Here is a 20371-nt window from a genome sequence, read left to right as displayed (position 1 = left end):
AAAAAAACAAACCAACATGGTAGAGGGGTGCAATCTGCAATGAAAATACTAAGCAGCTACGATCCCACTATGATTTTGATTCTGGGCTTGAGACTCTTGGAATGTGCTAAGACATTCCACAAAGCTCATTTTTCTTACAGGAAGTTATCTAATATAAAAAGTACTCTATAATTTTCAATCAACAGAAATACAGATATGAATGTATTAAGCCAATATCTACAACGCAAGGCATTAGGTCACTTCCTGACAACTAATATCTAAAATTGACATTTGTTACTGCACAAAAGCATGCTTACACAGCATTAGTTGAGAGAAGAACTTGGTATTTTTACAGAGTGGGTATATTGGCTCTGCTACCTCTGTAATCACCGCTGATGCATAATCCCTTCCCTGCCACTCCCCTGCATGTCACCCTCACGTCCCTTCCCCACAGCTCCACAACATTTCAGTACATGCTGTTAGTTACCAAAGAAGCTTTTTTTAAAAATTGGCAGATTTAGAAATCTTTCTTTGGTAAAACCAAAACTTGTTCAGATAGTCCAGCAGTTACTTTAAGAGGGTTTTTTGATGGAGAGAAGGGAAAGGGTCCTTTCTGAGGGGAGGGAGAAATAGAAAAGGAAGGGGGCTGTTTGGTTTTCAAAGCAGCGTGACAAAAACATCCTTCTAAAGAAAAACCGAGGCCCACAGTGGGGGAGGAGGGGACAGACCCAGCAGTAATGGAAAGTCTGGTCCACAACAGGAGGCTCATAGGCTCACAGAACATCAAATATTTATAACAAGCAAATGTGCTTGGTCTGTTTTGTCCCTGCTCTGTAACCCACAGAGTTTGACCAAACTGAGAACCATTAACAGCATTCATACAGTGAGCGTCCTGACATCTGGAAGCGTGTAAATGTTGCAAGAAAGGCTAGTTGTGGCAAACACCAGCAGATAGCCAGGAGCAGGGAAGAGGCAGAAACTGCAGCGAGAGACAGAGAGGCCGAAGGGCCGCCCCCAGCGCGTACACAGGCGGCCACGCGCTGTTGACTTGCCGGGTTTTTCTCAGTACTCAAAGTTTCTTGCTGAACAATCCCAACCACAAAGCAAACTGTAATCTAAAAATCATGCCACAACTTGCTTTAATATGTTCAACCAAAACTGTGATGACTAAGAAATAAAGCCAATGTTGCTGAACTGGCTACGGCTACCTTTTCTGCAACATGCATAAATGTAGGCTGATCATTATCATTTAAGATGGAACCTAAAGTTTTTCTCTTCACTATTAAATTCTGTCTGCAAACTACACGAGGCACGAACATGGATTGCTGATTTTAAGCTCTTATTTAAATACTTTTTTTTTTTAACTTACTGTTTACAAAAGACATTTTCCAGTGGAGCAAAAACTGAACTAGAGTAAGGTTAACGACATGACAGCTCACTGCTCTCTCTTACTATTATTCAGCTGTCTTTGGTGGTTTCTTGAGCTCTAAGACATTGATATTCGGCTCAGATAACCACATAAAGAGACAGCTACCTACATTTAAAAGCTAGTAACTCCTAAACACTATAAAGACAATGCAAGGGAAAAACAAAACAAAGTAAACAGAGAGAAATCCAGTCCAGCCAGGTATAAACCGGACTCAAAAGAAACCACCTAAGCTTACAGAAACTTTTCAGAAGAAATAGGTGAGTCCAAACTATCCTGACTGCAGTGTGCAATTTCCTATCTATCACATGTGACTTAACTGCCTAATAAATTTGTGCCTCTCCTACTCAAAGACCTTTCCCTGTAAGTACAGTCATGCAGCATATTACAAGTGATATTCTTCTGGTCCTTTGAGAAGTTCAGTGACTACCAGGCACTAAGCAACTTTGTAAATCATACTACTACTCTGCACAAGAATTAACAGCATTAGTCTATAAGCCTTGAATATGGAAATCTCACACTTGCTTAGAGAATTTTTCCCATAATTAACAGTTTATCCAGAGAACTCACTCCCTAAATGTGACACATACACTACACATAAGTGTTATGTAAAACAACATTCAGTAAGATTTACAAAATAGCTACAAAAATAAAGGCTGTACTTATGAATGGTGTAAGTTAGATGCAAACTCCAGATGGAATGGGATCTCCAGAGTTTAAAAATATCATTGATCCAGGAAGGAAGTTTAGTTCCAGTGGATACATCATCAATGTAAACTCCACTCAGGTCAAACGTCCTCAACCAAAAGCCACAGTAACTCCACATTCAACAGTTTACTGCTAGAAGAAAAGCTGGAGTGTCACTAAATGGCTCCTCACGTTACAATGCATTACAGTACATTAATAAAATGGTCAACAATGAATACCATTAAACTTACAACATTCATTATTCTGAGTATGTTCTGGTGACAAACAGCTTAAAAAAAAGATGGCCTTGTTTTTAGTCTTTTTAAATTACAGCAGCCATCTTTTTCTGCCATCTGTTTAAAACTGATTTAATGAGATAGGAAAAATTTTGTTACTTCATCCCATACGAGATTCTGAAACCAACCAGGACTGTGTTTATATTAGCCCATTATTTCCAATGTAAGTTGCAAACTCTGTATTCTATTGCATAAAAGCATGTGGACTTGGGAGATTTTTTAGATGTTGCACCAAAGAACATAACATATACATAATTAATTTAGAACATATATTACATTAGTTCCATTTTTCTTTAGTCAAAGATGTTAGTTAAAACTATCTGCCAAAGTACTACACTTCAACTACAAGTTTTTTAGCCTTTTATTTCTTTATATGGTCAGTTTCATTACAGAATGAACAAACAAACAGTACACATTTGCTTATAAACACAGAACACCTTAAGATTTAGAAGCAATGGATTTGGATTTTTTTCACTGTAACTCTCATTCTTAAATTATTTAAAGTAACATTTAAGGTAACAAGCACACCTTGCTTTTAATCTCAAGCATGAAGCTGCCTTGAGCTGAACACCAGTCATTCTACAGCCACTGACAGATACTCCTTAGATTTGTTCCACTTACTGAACATATTTTCTCTTCTCCAGTCTCTTAACATACCTATGGTTTCTGGCAGGTCCAGGAGCTCATTGTGCTGCAAGTCAAGGTTGGTGATCTGCGTGCAGCTTCCAATCTCTTCTGGAAGATGCTCAAGCTGATTGTGCGCTACATCCAGCGTTATGAGGTTACACAACTCACCTACAAGCACACAGGAAAACCAAACATAAAGGTCTTTAATGCACAGCTCTCGACAATGACCTCCACACAGAGATTAACAGAATCAGATGGATTTTGGGATAAGCTGAAAAAAAGCTACTGCTACCATAAAGTTATACATATAAAATAAGGTATTACAGGATCATAATTTCCTCAGTCAGATCTAAAACCTGATCAACAGTTTTGAAAAGCTCAGATAAAGCTTAAATAGATTCTCCACAGAAATGTTATTTATTGATTGATTTTCTTCTGACAGTTCAAGCTGTGGAATACCAGTACAAAACTTTTATCTTACAATTGTTTCAGGCTGACCAGAAGTTTAAAACATCACTAAGTAAATGAATTGTATTAAATTTTGAGAAATTGAGATCTGTTTCTATATCATGAATTATTTCCAGGCACAAAATCAACAGTTAAGAGACAGCAAAATTATCTGGCTGACAACCTATATAATCCAAAGTCCTGAGTGCTATTTTTAAACTTTTTTAGTCATCACAAAAAAGACAACTTAGGATAAGTAAAGTGTATGCAAGCAGACTTACAGCAAATAAAAGTTTGAAATAAAAGGCTTATCTGTTAAGCACTAAAAAAGTTTGGATTTGCTTGGAGTTTAGAGTCACTTTACATGGAACTTCTTCATTCCTGACATTTATAAACTATTTTAAAAGCACAGCTAGGCACAACTCTGTGAACAGTAGGTTCACCTATTTTTATGTCAAACACACTGTGTTCTGAGCAAAGATTGTTGGGTTTGAGGAAAAGGAAAAACCAACTGTGTGCATGAATACAGGTGTATGTATTCACATTTCTTGTATCTGATGGGGGTGAAATTAATGCATATGATTTAACACCTTCCACTCTCTCCAGTAAAGATGAGGTCACTGCATTTGTATATTAGAGCATGACTCAGTGGGTAACAAATTTGGAAGAGTAGCAAATTCCTTTTGAGGAGCAAATATCTATTTTAAGCTTCAGCATTGTATCTTTGACACAAGGATTTTCTCACAGGCCTGCAGGATTATCTTGGGCAAGTTCTGACGTGTAGAGTGTTTACTCGTTAGGTCAGCAGATAATCACAATTGGTGATTTAATAAACCATAAAATACTATGAATTCAGACTCTGTACTGAGTTCAGGCATCATGTAGCCACAATACTCACTACGTATCACAGAACAATTGTGAAAGGCCAAGAAAAAAGTCAACCTCAAAGCTTCATTATTCTGTTTTTCTTAGATTGCTCACATATAACTTGTATGTTAACATATCTTATTTCCCACACTAATTAAACCAAAAGGGGATGTTTTTCTAGAAGCTAGGCAGATGGAAATGTAAAGCTGGTGCTGAAGCAGCTACTCCATCACTGTGCGGCCCTTCTCTTACATTGAGTGTATTCCAGACAACCAGAGGCAATATCAAATGTGCTGTATCCAGCACTGCATAAGCCACACATTTCAATGCCATTAACATGCAGAAGAAAACAAATGTAAGAAAAAATTGAGCAAGAGTTAATGGTCTGTGGCAATGGCATCTTTTTATTATTCATGGAAACAAGTGGGCAAAGTGTAGAATGCAATTGGAGGAAGAAAAGCTTGAGGAAGACTTAAACATCTCCCTTTAAACAAACAAAAAAAGCCTCACAAAATTTTACTAAGGTTACTCAAGAAGCCTCACACACTTCAGGGCAGTAGTTTTCACTTCATGATTGCTGTTTTCATTTGTTTTCACTTCAGACCTTAACCAATGATGTCAAATTTGAAATATGGCATAAATTCCATTTCATTGCACTGAGTTCTCATTTCCTTGACTCTTCCCACTCTACATCTGCTGAAGTCGAAGAAATACTTGGGCGTTTTGCAGCAACATGTGCTGCATTTCATTTTTGCACCTGCTGGTATCTTTGACAACAGCAAGCTACATGTTTGAAACAAACATCTTACTACCTAATTCTGAGGAGGAAAAATAATGAAAAGCGATGCCTATGTGTCTCTAGAAAATTAAGGGCAACCTAACACTTTAGTTTAATTTGGATAGCCATACTTAATATTGCTATATTAAAGATGCAGCCATTATTTTAAAAAGCAACACTGGTAAGCATTTAATAAAAATATTGAATGTTAAAATAGATCGAGGACTGCCCAACAAATTTTAGACTTTAGAGCAGAAATCAAACAAAAGTTAAAGCCCTATCATGAAGCACAGTGATTTAAGGAAAAGAATTCAAGAGACATCAAAATATTCAGCTTTTAATTCACATTGCTCAGTAAGGAATCTTGTTCTTGAACATAAGGATACTTATGGTTTGACAGTATTTCACCAAAATGGGTTTATTGCTCCCTCTAAGGTAGGAGAGGGAGATGAAATGCTGTTGGCACTGAAATTTTTTCAATACTTTAACTTGAATTGCTGAGACACAACAGAGAGCACGCAAGTCAACAAAAATCACTTAAGGTACATTTCTCCTGTTGCTGTCCATGACTTATGGCAAAAAAATCTTACACCCAATATGCTTAACAAGGTGAAAAACATTTGGGTGATGTGACAGAGACTCAGATCACAGAAGTGAAGAGCATGAACCCAGTCTACTAACTTAAACACTTCATTTGAGATCGAAACGAAAGAAAGTCTCAGAATCATTTCATAACCCTAACAGCACATATATAAAGAGGTTAACTCAGAAACAACAGGTAATTAATCAGAGATAATCACAGAATATTCTGAGGGGGAAAGGACACACAAGGATATAGTCCAGCTCTTAAGCGAATGGCCCACAGGGCGACCGAATCCACATCCTTGGTGTCAGGAGCACCATGCTCTAATCAACTGAGCTAAATGGTTTTTTACATCTTCACATGCAAAGGCATACAGAGGACCAGCTGTGTCATGACAACAAAAATATGGGGTGTTCAAGTATGTGTGAGACCAGACACAGTGCGTAAATTGAAAGGCTCTTCAGAGCACCTCGCAGACTGAAGGCTGTTACTGCATGTGGGGCTTGAACACCTATGATGAGGTAAAAGGAAGAGCAACTAGGGATGGTAAGAGTTGCTATGGAATCTTTAAGGAAAAGGAAAGAGAGGAATCAAGGTAGCTCAGAAGGACAAGTGTAGGAAAATAGAGGAATAATGAAATAAAAGGGTCCAGTCTCTTACAAACCAATGCTGGTCATGTCCTGTGGCCCACCAGCACCACCTGCCCTGTCTTTTCTTTAAGCTCTATTTTCCTGGGTGAGAAGCTCTCTGTGCTGAGGTCTGAGTACCAGCAACAGTGTAGTTAATGTGACCAGTACTACTGAACACATCCCAGGCCGTGGGATGAGAAGGGCTCTGGACACGGCGAGCGCGGCCACCCAAGCAGCAGCCACACACCAAGGGTAGCTCCTTACCCTGCTGAGTGACTGCACTAAACTACCCATGAATGGCCACACTGTGCACAGCACTGCTCACAACAGCAGCTCTGTCAGGAGTTACACCAGCACAAACACATGGCATAAACAGTGAACACAACAAATAATGATCTGTAACTACAAAGAGGCTGAACTGGAGGCCATCTGCATAATGCTCTTCCCAGGAGCTGATGTTTCAGTGAGTGAAAGTGTCCTTCTTATTGTCTGAACAGCAGCAGCTGTACTGAGAAAATGCTTTAAAAAAAAAAATAAATAAAAATAAGTTTCACCAAGATACAACTGAAATCTGGCATTTTTGCTTTGCCAGGGTAAGAAGGATATGTCAAAATCAAAAAAAAGTTTTCCTAAAGGAAAGATTTGTTCAGGTACAAAAAGAAACATGTCTAATGAGTAAGGAGCTCATGATCTTATTCATAGTAACAGAATCAACATTTGCAATTTTTTGGTGTACTACATAAAATTTGCTGAAACACATTTTTATCTTGATTTAACAGAAAGAAGTCAGCTAGAAATGTGCTGCAGATCAAAATCAACCTTAACCAGAAAGCAGTTTCCTGAAGAAAAACCCATTCCTTTTCATCATGTGGACAACTCCAGCATCACTTCACTAAAAAACTGTTCCAACACCCAAAATCACTACAATAAGGCAAGCACTACTTTAGGGAAACACTAAACACAGGCAAAATGAACTAACTCTTTTTGCCACAAGTAATGTCCAAATCAGACAAGTTCTAAGCTCACAGCAGTGAATAAAAGATTCTCTATGGACTACTTGCAACTGCTTTGAAGGGATAAGCGCCCTCACAACAATTAAAAAGTAAACTGGTAAGGTGTCAGGGGTTTGGAGTTAGTTGTTTTGGGGGGGGGAGAGGTTTTTTACCTTTTTTTTTGTTTGTTTTTTACTATATTGCACTGTGATTGCAAAGGAAAAAAAGGCAATTAAAGCTCAAAGTCTGCCAAGAAAGCAGACAGGAATTGCATGTACTAGCTGGCTTGACAATAAAAGATTTTAAAGTAGGAGCAATGCCCATTTGAAAAACATAAAACAGCTTCTCTATAAATAACCTTCACAAAACAGTCAGTTACACCCTAACGGGTAGTTTTTAAACATTTGTATTTTAAAAGGCTCTAAAAAAAATTCACACAATTCACATGCATTTTTCAGAGAAGTTACTTTCTGAAGACTCCAACCACCTTCCATTTAAAAAAATTTTTAAAAATACATCTAAGTATTCACCTCAACAATCCTTAAAAAAGGTGGGGTGAGGAATCACCTCACTGTTGTTCTCATACACACAAAGAATAAATGTTATAGCATGACAAAGCTAAATATACCTGCTTAAAAAAACCCCAGCACAATGAAATGACTAATATTTTCAGCATAATGAGACAGAATTATAGTCCTATTTCATGGCCAACTTTGAAAGCCTGTTATGACAGGAAGGCCAGGTAATATGCTCTGACTTACAAAACTCTGGAAGCTCTTTTTGGCCACTTTAAACGTAAAATACATCTTCATCAAAAAATACTGAAATACACACAAATTAACAGTTGGATAGAGTATATAGGTCAATAGCAAAGAGGCTTCAGAGTCTCCAATCACCAATTCAGTCAGTGGGCACCCCTCTTGGATGGCAAACACAATTTGTAATGTAGCCTGTTTTCCACTGGATTAACAATGTGCCTACCCATGCTTAAGCAGATTGGAAATTATGAAATCCTTCACAACATGATAAATGCTAGGCCAGATGACACAGCAAGAGGATCAAGACTCTTATTGAAAGTAGAAGGAAGAGGAGAATGCAAATATTAGTGGGACTTAAGGCTGATGTGTCAGAACATTGGTCATAAGCTAATTTGTAAGTATTAATTATCCAAAATCAGCAATGCGGGAACAAGTTAGAAACAGCTCCCATAACTTTCGTAGTTATTCATCTTTCACTTGGTTCTCTGCTGGGAAAGGAAAAAAAAAAAAAGGAAAAAGAGTTTTAAGTCTATAAAAACTCTTTGGGACAAGTGTCCTGATTTTAGAAAAAAAAATTGTAAACAATTTCACAGTTTTGGAATCTTTTGCCTCTCTATGAGATCCAAGTACATCACTGTGACAGACAGTCTGAGCTCTTTGTGCTGCATTACCAACTGCCAAAAGAACAGGTAAGCAGTCAGAGATATTCTGAATTATTACTGCACAACTGTAACTTACACGGAAGAGTTACTGAGGAGAAAATGCAATTTTAATATGGTAATGAGTGACTTATCTACAAAAGCTAAAATACTCATATAAGTAAGAAATAAGCACAGTAATATTATTCACAATTTGCAGAACACACACCAGGATCTAGTTGTGGGAACCACTCAAAAGCATAGAAGTTACACTCAGCTGAAAAATAAGACCCAAAATCTGCTCTAAAACAAGCTTCAACAAGACATAACAGCAAACACTTTTTATTTATTGCTTATAATGGAAAGCAACAAATATAAATAAAATTAAAAACATGTTCAAACAACATCTCAAATACGAGAAATGTAGAAAAAAGTCTTAGCAAGGGCTCCAGGCAAGATTTGAGGTGGACAGTAGAACCTCATTTGAGTGCCAAGACAAAGGCAAAGCCTTGCACCTAGCAGGGAATAACCCTGTAAAAAGGCACAACCTTGCACCAGGAGGTGAGAAACAGCTCTGCAGGGAAGGACCAGGGGTCCTGGTGATGCTGAACCTGGGGTAACACCTAGATCCTGTCCATTTTGAGTGTGGAACAAGCTCTCTAATAAGAAAGGTCCACCACCTCCCAGGCTACATTAGCAAGGGCAGCCTGAGGGAAGCCATTTTTTCCCTCTGTTAAGTACTTTTAAAAGTATTCAAACAGTTAAAATAATTGCAGCATTGATTAAAAAAAAAAACCACGGGATTTCTAACAAGCTGTCGGTATTTACTGGAATTACACTTGGGGCATCATCCTAGTAAGCTCTGCGAGTAGATGAAAAAGGCAGGACTACTTTATCATTATCCTAAAGCCAGTCTGAAGAAAATGTAATCAGGAGGAATTTGAGGAGCTGACAAGACAAAACTGCATCCCCACAACAGCTTTCACAGGAATCAGAACCCAGATACTAAAGCTGAAGCTGGTCAAAAGGAGTTCTACACTTTTCCTGCAGCTCAAGAAAACCACCAGAACTGGCTCAAACAAGCAGTTACCTCTGACTTCTAGAGAGCTACATACATGCATCAATGCCTAACTTATTCCACTCCTGTTCAAAACTTCATGCTTTTATCACATTAAAATATAAATGTATAAAAATATTCTCAACCACTGTTTGCAGACATTACCACACCAATTAAGCCCAGAAACACAACTTTTTTTCCTTCAAATTGATGAAACAGAGGAAGGTGTTCTTAGATACAAATAATGTAAATAAATATTTCTCTGTACTGTCAGTTCTACTTAAAAAAAAAAGAAGGGAAATGAAATTCAGAGCATCACTGAAAAGCTTTGTAACTAACAAGTCGTTTAATAAGGAGGCACCACATTCAGCACGGAATCAGTAGACCTGAACTAACGTGGCTGCACACATCTGGTCCACTGTCTATACAGCTGAAAACAAAACAGGTGCAAGTGTTATGAAAAAGAGTTTCGTAGCAGTGAAGAAACCACAAATGATCTAAATATTGGGTAGATGGGGGAAGAGAAGAACAGAAGAGAGTCTCAAAGACATTCCTGGTCTGGTGTAGGCAGATTCCCAGAATTACATTCTAAAAATATTTCCCTTGCAGAACAGCTCTGACCAGATTCTCCCCAGAAAAAGAGTTGCATTCACAGACAGAAAACACAATATTTGGAGTCGCAAGAAACTTGCAGAAACTATGTAAATGTAATTTCAACCACGTTGACAGTATTATTTCTATTTGAGTTGTGTGTGCTAACACAACAAAAATATTCAAAACCAGTATAAGATGCAACCTTGTCTTTACAAAGAAAATATTATCAACTTGATTGTGCAAAACAATTCCTTCAACACAACATGGAGGAATGCAATAAAACTCCAAATACAAGAAATGCAAAAGGCTTGCTTAAGTAACAGCCTGAAAACTGAAACAGTTGTTTGGCCTCATCCCAAAACAATTCCTCTGGTTTTCATCCTTCTCATGCTGAATGCCTGACTCACCAAAGCATTCACATTCTTCCATTCTAATCTTCAACTTTTTGATCTCAGTGGAATAGACAATTTACCAGATAAGGAGATGAAGCTGGTGTCCACCTTGAGAACTTGTCCCCACAATCATCCCTCCAGACTGTCTTTTGGCAAAGTTTTCACATGGAAACCTTTTTGTTAAGTTTTTATTTCATGGATGCCACCAGAAATTGAATAGCCAGGTGAACAGGTAAGTGCTGCCTTGCACTTGGTGTGTGCATGTGTGTGTGTGCATATAAGTGCATATATATATATATATATTCAACATCTGCATAACAGCGACCTTTATGGTCAGGAACAACATTCAAAGCAAACTTGCGGACCTTGCTAAAGATGAAAGGCTTTTACAGGAGTTTAAAGGAAAAAAAAACAGCCAAGCCTTTGGAAGAGGACTGTACTGAGAATTACTGAAGAAACAAGCTGCACCAGCCTCAGGAAATCCCTGATACGAAAATAGCTGGATGTGGGCAAGGAGTCAGGTTAAGCCTCGTATATAAACTTACTCTGTTTCTATGCACATGTTTGCCTAGGGCTAGAGTCAGAACCAGGATACTGGGCAAGATGCACTCTGAGACGATTTATTACCACTGTCGGGTAGGATGCAATTTGTAAGAAAGTCTGGGCTCACAAAGAACGACACAGAGTAGCTTTGCCATCAAGAAACTTCCGTCAGTGGATTCTCACCACTATATGTAAAAACATAACAACATTACATTGTTTCAGGAAGGTGTGGCTGAGCTAATGGACCAGGACTCCAATGAGCTACACCAGGTTTTGTGGTACAAGACATGGAGGGCAGTGGGGAAACGGAGAAAAATATTCTGAAAACATAATCTGATGAATTTTCAATGGCTGTCTGCAGACAGTAATCCACCCTTCCTCACAGCACTTGCAGTGCACTTGACAGGCTTATATACAACAAGAGCAATCCCACTGAGAGGCTTCACAGTGAGCTGCAGCAAGCCCAGCGGATCCCACAGCTCAGTGTGGGCCAAGCACGGTCCCACTCTCCCTGTTCCAGTTCATGCTCTCCCACTCCTCCTCCCACACCAGTTCCAGGCTGATCTGAAACTACACTGATTTCAACCACCTAAAGTAATAGACAACAAAAGCAGCAGCTGGGAAGCTGCCAAGAGGGGAGTGGATACTGCCACTTTCAGTATCATGAAGCTGTTATACATCAGCACGTCCATTTCATGAAAACTCCCACTATTTCACCTGCAAAGCTTTTGGCTAAACATGAAAGAAACCAAACCAAAACAAAGTATTTGAGTATTTTTATGTCTTAGTCAAACAAATATGATTATATTTGAAAATACAACAATGCATACCAAGACCTCAGCTTATTACGCAGTCAACTGAAGTAATTTCAAATTGCATTAAAAATGTAGAAGCAATACAGATGTTGTCAGGAAAGTGTTAAGAGAAGTCTGATAAATGACTAGCAGAAATTATTTAGTATGTACCTACCTACAATACGGCTTACCTATAATAAAACAACTGATGCAATGGAATGAGAGGTGCTTAATTCTGGGGGGAAAAAAAGACCAGAAACACACATGCCTGTTTACTAACTATAGATAATAACACTTCCGCTTTCTCACTAAAATGTCTGTTTTAAATGCAAAGCAACTTTTCCTCAAGTGTAGTCACCAACTTTGTGTTATTTAACTACTAAAGACAGTTGAAAGTCCAAAATGGAACCAAACTTTAGCTTGTTTCCTAGCAGCTCAGAGCTGGCAGGTTCACCTCTTCCAGCTTTTCCTCAAGACAACAAACACCTTAAACAGGTCAGTCATTACCTTAAACAGGTGAGTCATAAAGTAGTTTCCAGGACCATCTGAGAACAAATGTAGGCAACAGAGGGAAAGTGTTGCATCTAAGACAGTGGAACATTACTGGCACAAAAACCAACTACTCAAAAACATAGTGGGTGTTAGAAAAAAAGGTCTCAATTATCAGAGCACTTAAAAGTCCCTACATTCAATTTATTTCAATGAGAGTAGAAGGAAAATAAACTTTATTTTATAAGGCTGGAGACTAAAGATTCCTAGAAAAGTAATTAAATGGGATGATTGCTTACAAATCAGGTGACCCTTTATTTTAAAGCATCAAGATCCTAAAGTTGGAAAGCCGTTTATTCTTATACAAAACTGCAATTTTTTGTTTAGTAACAGTGAAAGCCATCACAAGTCTGTAGCAAAACGGTAAGACTTTAATGCTATCCCTCCTTGAGGGAACAATAGCAACATTTTTCAAACTGAAGTCTGGATCTTTAATTTTCTTTTTGTCCAGGCCAACCTTTTGTAGCACATCTCCCTCCAAAGGACAAAGTAAAGAAAACCCCGGATTCTTTGCACAGTGTGCACCAGATCAGCAACGTGAGCACATCGTAGTTAACTGCTGCAAGACTCTTCCTCTCTGGACAAGTCAGCGAGTTACATAAGCTTTGAATTTTTAAAAATATGAACAAGCACACTAGCATGCCATTGTGAGCCTTAGGCCTTAGAACAATGGGGCATTTTTAAAAAGAATTTGAAATGCTCTGCATGATATTGCTTTGTAAAAAGATAATGGCTTCATTTTCCTTCGTGCTCTGCAGCAACAAAAATTTCTGTGTTATTTACAAGGTGATAATGTAAGTGCTTGCTAGTTTATAGTATTTAGATACTGTACTATAAAACATGAAAGGGATTAAAAGACTCGAGACTTAAAAGGGAAGGGTTTTTTTAACATGCATGTGAAATGTAGAGAAACAGAAATTCCACTGGAAAGTCAGAAATACAGTTCTCAGTAGTTTCATTTTTCAGCTGTGTTTTCAACTCGAGTATTTCATCAAAAAAAGTAACGTGAAAGTGAGTGACTAGAAATCAGTTGCAGAAGTTAAACTATCTTATCTGGTTTTACTCTGATGAAAAACATTTTCAAATGCTTGTTCTACGTGTTTTGGCAGTTTAAATTATTTGTGTTACTTAAACACCAATTAATTTTATTTTTCAGCCAATTCAATTTCAGGCAACCTAGTCTGAGAAATTTACTTTGAATAAAAGAGGATGCTGTTGAACATCACAATTTCCCTTTGAAATTCTAGGTAAGAGTGACAGTTGTCTTGCATTTGTGCTTCTGAAAGGCCTTCCACAAAGAAGTGCTGACCCATAACAAGGAACATGAGTATTATCACAATACAAATACAGGGAGGACTAACTGCTGGGTACAGAGGCAGAAGTAAAGTAGTTAATGTTCTCAAGCTAGGGTTTGGTAGAGAACTGAGAACAGTGCCTGTACACTTATCAAGACAATAAAAAAAATAAAGAAGAAAGAAACAAGTCACATGTTCATGACACAAGTACCTACTAATTTTCCCATGAAGCAGTTACACGATCTCTTTCAAGACTACTGTGAACAAACACAGATATTACATACTTTATGTAAACCACATTCAACAAACAAAAGAAACAAAGAGGGTCCAGCAACAGCAATGTCTGCAGTGTAAAACACACTGAGGAAAAGTTTCTAAAGCATGACCCCAAACATTAGAATGCAACACCTCACAGAAGATTTTCTTCACACACTACTAGTATTACCTTAAATTTATGCAGCACTATCCCCAGTTGAACCTCAGAAGATTGCTCCTTGCTAGACTATACCTAATAACTGAGCCACAAACAGAACCAGGTACAATACTGACAATTGTATAAGAGCTCAACCAGCTAAACTGGCCACACTTTCTTCAATGAATGTAGAAACACGCAGTATGCTGGGTTTTCTGTAAACACCAGCCCCATGGTTTCCAGTGTGATTTGTTGATTGGTAAAAAATTCAACAAGGTTGTTGAACTTAAAACTGAAGTGTCAAAATAGGTGAAAATTGTAATTCCTTCATTCTCCCAGGGGAAATTCAAGGGATTGCTGAGATGCTCATGACAACTCAAAAACCACGTGGATCAGAAAACATCAACCATTTCATTCCTGCCTAGCAAAAGGTATTCCTGTGGCTCCAGCAGAATCCATCCCCAGCAACACCAACAGCTGGAAGCACCACTGCATTTCTTCACTCCTGTTACCACGGACAAAGCTCTCTGTACAGGACATTGCTGGTAACTGGATTAGCAGTTTCAGGCATGTCCAGTAGTTCCTGCCATCAAGAACACGTTATCTTACGTATCTTTCGTATCAACATGCAAGATAAAGAGCAAACACTGCTGGCTTGAGAAAGATCTGTCAGGTATACAAACGAGCATTTCCCAAGCTTTGCAAAATTATTGACCAGAGTGGCCACTTCAGTAGCAACACACTCACTGGCTTGGACAACAGGAGAAAGTCTCACAGCAGCTTTTGGAAACAGGGCATGGAATTATTACTCACAGTGTTACAAGGGCTTTCACAAGGTTTTTTTTCACACTTGAAGAAAGTCAAAGCAATTTCTTAATTCTGTGACGTTTATGTTCCCCCACCTCCAAAAAGGGCTAAACTATGCTTGCATTTTAAAAACGGGTGATAGAAAAGAACTACTGATGAACAGAATCTCACTTTTATGGGGCACACACATTGTTCAAACATTGCTTGAGAACAGTGTTATAAAGACATTTTCCATGAAGCAGAACGTATTAGGAACAACACAGAAGTTTTTGATATACAGCTAGTCCAGCACATTTTTTTTAATAAACCATTTAAATTAATAAGGCACTTTCATACTATTTCACCATCTTTTGAACTTCTGTGGCAATGTCTGGAAAAACAAACACATTCATTACAAAGTCATAAGAATCTTCAGCCATGTATACGACATTTGGTCACATCAGAGTCCATGTATTAATATATTCATGACTTATAAAAGGCAGAGACTTGCACAAATCATTAACCTAGATTATTAACTGTTACAGCACCCAACAGCTTGCTCATGGTAATAGCATGTAGCTACCTATTCCACCCTGAATTACTGTGGTCACACCCCTCTGTAGCATGCCCATAATGTGTTTATAACTTGGAACAGTTCATAAATGATTTATAAAAAAATCTTAAAATAAAAAATGTCCCTGTATCTCTTTTTTTTTTAAACCATCTGGGCTCTCAAGGCACAATATGTGAAAGCACAAAGCAAAGATGAACACAAGATACATCTGATTTTAAGATGACAGATGAAGAAAAAGGGCTTTTTTTGTTTTAAAAAATACACATATATACAAGGTATTGACTGTTCTCAAGCTAACAGTGGAACAATATGATCAAGAACATAATTTTATATAGTTTTAAAGAAGTGCAGTCGCAAAAGTGACAGTTTATGTATAAATAACTGAACTGCAAAGTGAACGTAAAAACAGCATCACACTTTCAGTCAGTACAATCACTTACCAATTTCAGCAGGTAGTTGTTTGATTTTATTCTCTCGTATGCTAAGCATGGTGAGTTTTGACAAGTTTTTGATATCCTTTTCCACAGTAGTTATACGATTAAAGCGTAGGTACAGAGTGGCGAGGGAGTTTAGCCTGTACACCACCGAGGGGATTTCTCTCAGTTTGTTATGCCGCAGGTCAAGCATGCGCAGTTTCTTCAAGTTATCAAGAGAGTCAGGCAAACTGGTGAGTGAGTTCTCACTCAGAGCCAGTGTCACCAGGTTCACAAGACAGCCCACCTCTGCCGGTAGGCACTGCAGTTTGTTACTGTATAAATAAAGTTCTGTTAACTGCGTTAGCTCTTTGATAGCTGATGGAAGCAAGTGTATAGACCTCTTGGACAAGTCCAAGCGCATAGAATTCTCTTCCCGGCATTTATTTAGCTCTTTGATCACTTCAGCATTGCTGGATTTTTTGCGAGTACCTGTGGCAGGATTAGGTCTTTTTATCGTATTGTCCACTGAAAAAGCTACCCCAGGCTGCGTGCTACTGGAGTCCTTCTTTCCATCTTTGGCATCTTTCCCTTTGGTCTTAGGCTCCTTTTCTTTGCTCTCTTTCCCAAATCCTCCAGAGGCCTTGGCCTCTTTCTCCCTTTCTTTTGATGATTGGACTTTTGGATCCTTCTCTTTACAGTCCTTTTCTTTTCCTAGATTACTACTCATGGTGACTCAACGTTCAGCAAGCACTGCATGAAATCTGTTTCTGAAGTCCACAAGAACAATTTAATGCTGAGGCAACAAGGATCCTTAAAACACACAAGTGTTGAACCCAGGGAGGAGCTTCAGAGGTGTGGCACCCATTTGCTACATATTGGTTCTGAAGGCACTCTTTCCTAATCCTACTATCAGGAGACTCAGCTGTAGAGATTGCGTCAAATGGTCCGTATCAGTATTTCTGGAACACAGAGAGAAGAGAAGCCAAAGTTAGTGTAAATATAAAACTTCCAGTTCAGTATTGAGTGTTTCTACATCAAGCCTGTGCTCGCTAACTCAGGTTAATGATTCGTCCTTTGGTTCAAATGTCAATGAAAAACCCAAGACTAAACCAAAAATACTACACATATTGCTCACAAGACCCACTGTGGTGCAAGAACTGTACTAATTAGTAGAGTTAGGGAAGACAAATTACAATTCTTAAACACAATACTGCCTTTGGTACTACATTTGAGACACCATCTTACATCTTACCTAGTTCTTAGCATAACCCTCTGGTCATCAAAATGAATATTCTCTCTTCTCTCAATGCCCAATCAGCCAATAAATATCTGCTATAATTTTAAGTGTCTGCCTCTTCAAACAAACCTGTACAGGCTTATTCTTTCAGCACAAAAGAATCTCAGCTCGATCTACAGTGAAATCTAATATGCTACAGTAACACAAACACTTTGCCTTGAGATCTCTCTCCTGACCAGCTCTGAACCGCAGGTCTCTGCTTTTAATGTGGAGCAGAACATTCTCACCAGCTTCACATCCTTTGAAGAACCAAGCACAAGGATTCTTAAAATAAACCTATCAGAAAGTCAGCTGAAAGCCCAGAAGAAATAATATATTATGCTTCAAGAAAAGCAAAATTACCAACAAATTTCTCTTGGGAGTAGGACACAATATATCTTTACCTTATCTTGATTTTTCCCCCTCAATGACTAAAATGCAGCCTAGTAAGTGAACAGATGTCTGAAACCTATAGAGACCCATTTTTACAAAATCATCATGCATCATGGAAAGTAGCTTTTCTTCATGTTTCAATTCAAAACACACGACATGCTCAAGAACTTCGTGACTCTGAATACTCTGAAGAGGTTTTTGAATGTAATTTGTGGAAGAGAAATAAACAATCAATGGCAACAATAATTTCATGTCTGCATATTAGTCCACCTTTTAGCTTTGATATGCAGCATCCATGACTAAAGAAAGGTCCTTTGTTTCACAGCCACCTTGTTTAAATACTCTTAAAACCTCCACAGGAGCTGTGTCACTGTCCTTGCATTCCAACTTCTGCATAAGTTCATAAAGCTTGTAATCAAAATCAATTAAATAATATTTTGCATACTTAAGCCATCAGCAAGTACTATAAATACAAACATTTTTTAGCAAAGCCCAAGTAACCATTTTTAATTGCAGTCATGTTGTGTATGCTTACCTTCAAATATAAACATGGACATGGAGAACACAAAGCTGCACACTTTGCTCCATAGATATATATTCATTCATATTTTTTTTAAAAGGTAAAGAAAATCTATTTAAAGACGATCCAAAGGACAAGGCACTTTACTCCAGCTGCAAATCAAGCTGTTTAGTAACAATTTCTTTCGAGTAACAAGCTCGAAAGAGAACCTGCCTCAGGAGGTGCCTTCCAGTCCTTCACCCTGATTCATTACTGCTACAGCATCACCAAATGTGCTACAAATACCGTAATATCAAAAAACAAAAAATGAACGCCAAACAATCAAAGAAAACCAAAGAAAAATGAAAGAAAAAAAACCACAAAAAAAATCCCAACGTTGCCTCCAGTTTCTGTGTTCTGGACAACTTTGTCGTATTGGACCATGGCTGAATGCTAGGAGCAGCAAGCAAAAACAGTTTTTAACTTGGAAATTTTCTGCACTGTTGAGTTTTCTAAAGCAGCACAAGCCAGTTCTTTACTGTATCCTTAAGATTTCCACATGGCTTTTACACCATCCATTAACTTGACCTATCCTCAAGATTACTAACCTCACTAGATTATATTTAAACCTTCTCAGCAATGTATAATCCACATGCTTGTAAACCACCAGTAACAGGAAATGTAATGACTCCCAATGCAAAAACACAGCTGAGTAAAGGGTGGGAGCCTGAAACACTTGACAACACATTTTCATCATGAAAAAGTAAGACAAAGAATCAAGAACGAACACAGTTTCTGAATTCCGATAATACACAGAACACAGACGGGCAGCAGTGCCAGAACAGCCACTGCTCCTCATCAAGGCCCTGAAGTGTGAAATACTCAAAGGGCTGCTGCTCTCTTGAGCTTTCATTTTAATCAAATTTAGGACACACCAAGAGATTTGTTTCATTTCTTATACACACAGCAGCTGGAGGAGGTTTAGAAAGAGCCTCAGAAAGGAAAGACTGCTGGAGATTAGCACTGCTGAAAGCAGCTCGGCAGTGCAAGCGCTCCAAATAATCTCCACGCATTTCACTGTCTTTGTTAGCAATAACTTTAATTGTACCTAAAAAGAAATTAAATGCTCAACTTCACGTAAGTTGCTCTACATGATCTCTATTGAAGATCATTCAAGCTGATGGAGTTACTCACATACATCAAGTCAAACATGTATGTAAACTTTTGGGCATGAGTATAATTACACATACTACAGAGGAAGCTAAATATGTTTCAAAAGGTTATTCATATTTTTCAAGCCCTTCTAGTTAAAGGACAAGAGTCACCATCAATTCTAAACTACAGGCAAACAAGCATTCATTGTATCTCAGAAGGAGAGCTTCTTTTAGAGATATTTTTAGCAAAAGGAAATTCAGTGAAATTAGTTAGTTCTGCCAACTACTTCCATTTTCCAATGCTGTTCAAACCGACTTCCTGTCAGTATTAATTGACATAAAAACATTTAACTATTATGTCCTGCAGAACTTGGAAAATTTAATAAGACTCTTGCTTGGCACAGTATGTGAGGGAAAAAAAACTTTCAGAGAAGTTCAGGAAAATAATCTCTTCCCTGTTCCGAATATTATTTTCTTTTAAGTAAAATATTTGTAAATAGCAATAAATAACCAACTTCAGAGCTTTGATTCACTCCTCCTGATGCCTGGTGAACATAACCCAGATGTATTTAGTTTTTTCTGTCACCTCTAACTGATGAAAATTCAGAAACAGAAGCAACTTCAGCCTAAACTGTATCACCTTCCTTACTGCCTGGAAAAGAGTAACATATCAACCTGGTATATTTTAATGATTTTTTTTTTTTTTTTTAAATATGTACAAGTAATTGAAAAGAGTTCAGTTTTTTCTGACAAATACAACCTGAAACATTTATGCAATAAATGCTTTATTAGAAGTGTGGTAATGTAGGAACATTCTGCAATTCTAGGAATAACTCTAAACTAATCACTGCAATTTGGCAATATAAATACCAATGTTTCCCGGTCACTATCTAATACAGTATGAGGCTTGAGATAAAGGATTTCAGCCAA

General features: G+C 37.9%; 1 protein-coding gene across 3 annotated transcripts in view; it reads right to left on the bottom strand.

Annotated features, from left to right (window-relative positions):
• The window catches only part of SHOC2 (SHOC2 leucine rich repeat scaffold protein), a 77293-nt gene that overhangs the window by 23305 nt on the left and 33617 nt on the right, over nt 1–20371 (bottom strand). For all 3 annotated transcript variants that reach the window (XM_082286347.1, XM_082286349.1, XM_082286348.1), the window contains 2 exons: nt 16144–17078; nt 3046–3183 (listed from right to left, as the gene is read on the bottom strand). In XM_082286347.1, coding sequence (XP_082142473.1) covers nt 3046–3183; nt 16144–16846 — 841 coding nt within the window. In that variant the 5' untranslated portion in view covers nt 16847–17078. The remainder of the gene's footprint in view (nt 1–3045; nt 3184–16143; nt 17079–20371) is intronic.

Source organism: Coloeus monedula (genome assembly GCF_965178545.1).
Source record: "Coloeus monedula genome assembly, chromosome: 8".
Classification (NCBI taxonomy): domain Eukaryota; kingdom Metazoa; phylum Chordata; class Aves; order Passeriformes; family Corvidae; genus Coloeus; species Coloeus monedula.
This window is presented reverse-complemented; position numbering and strand designations above follow the sequence as displayed.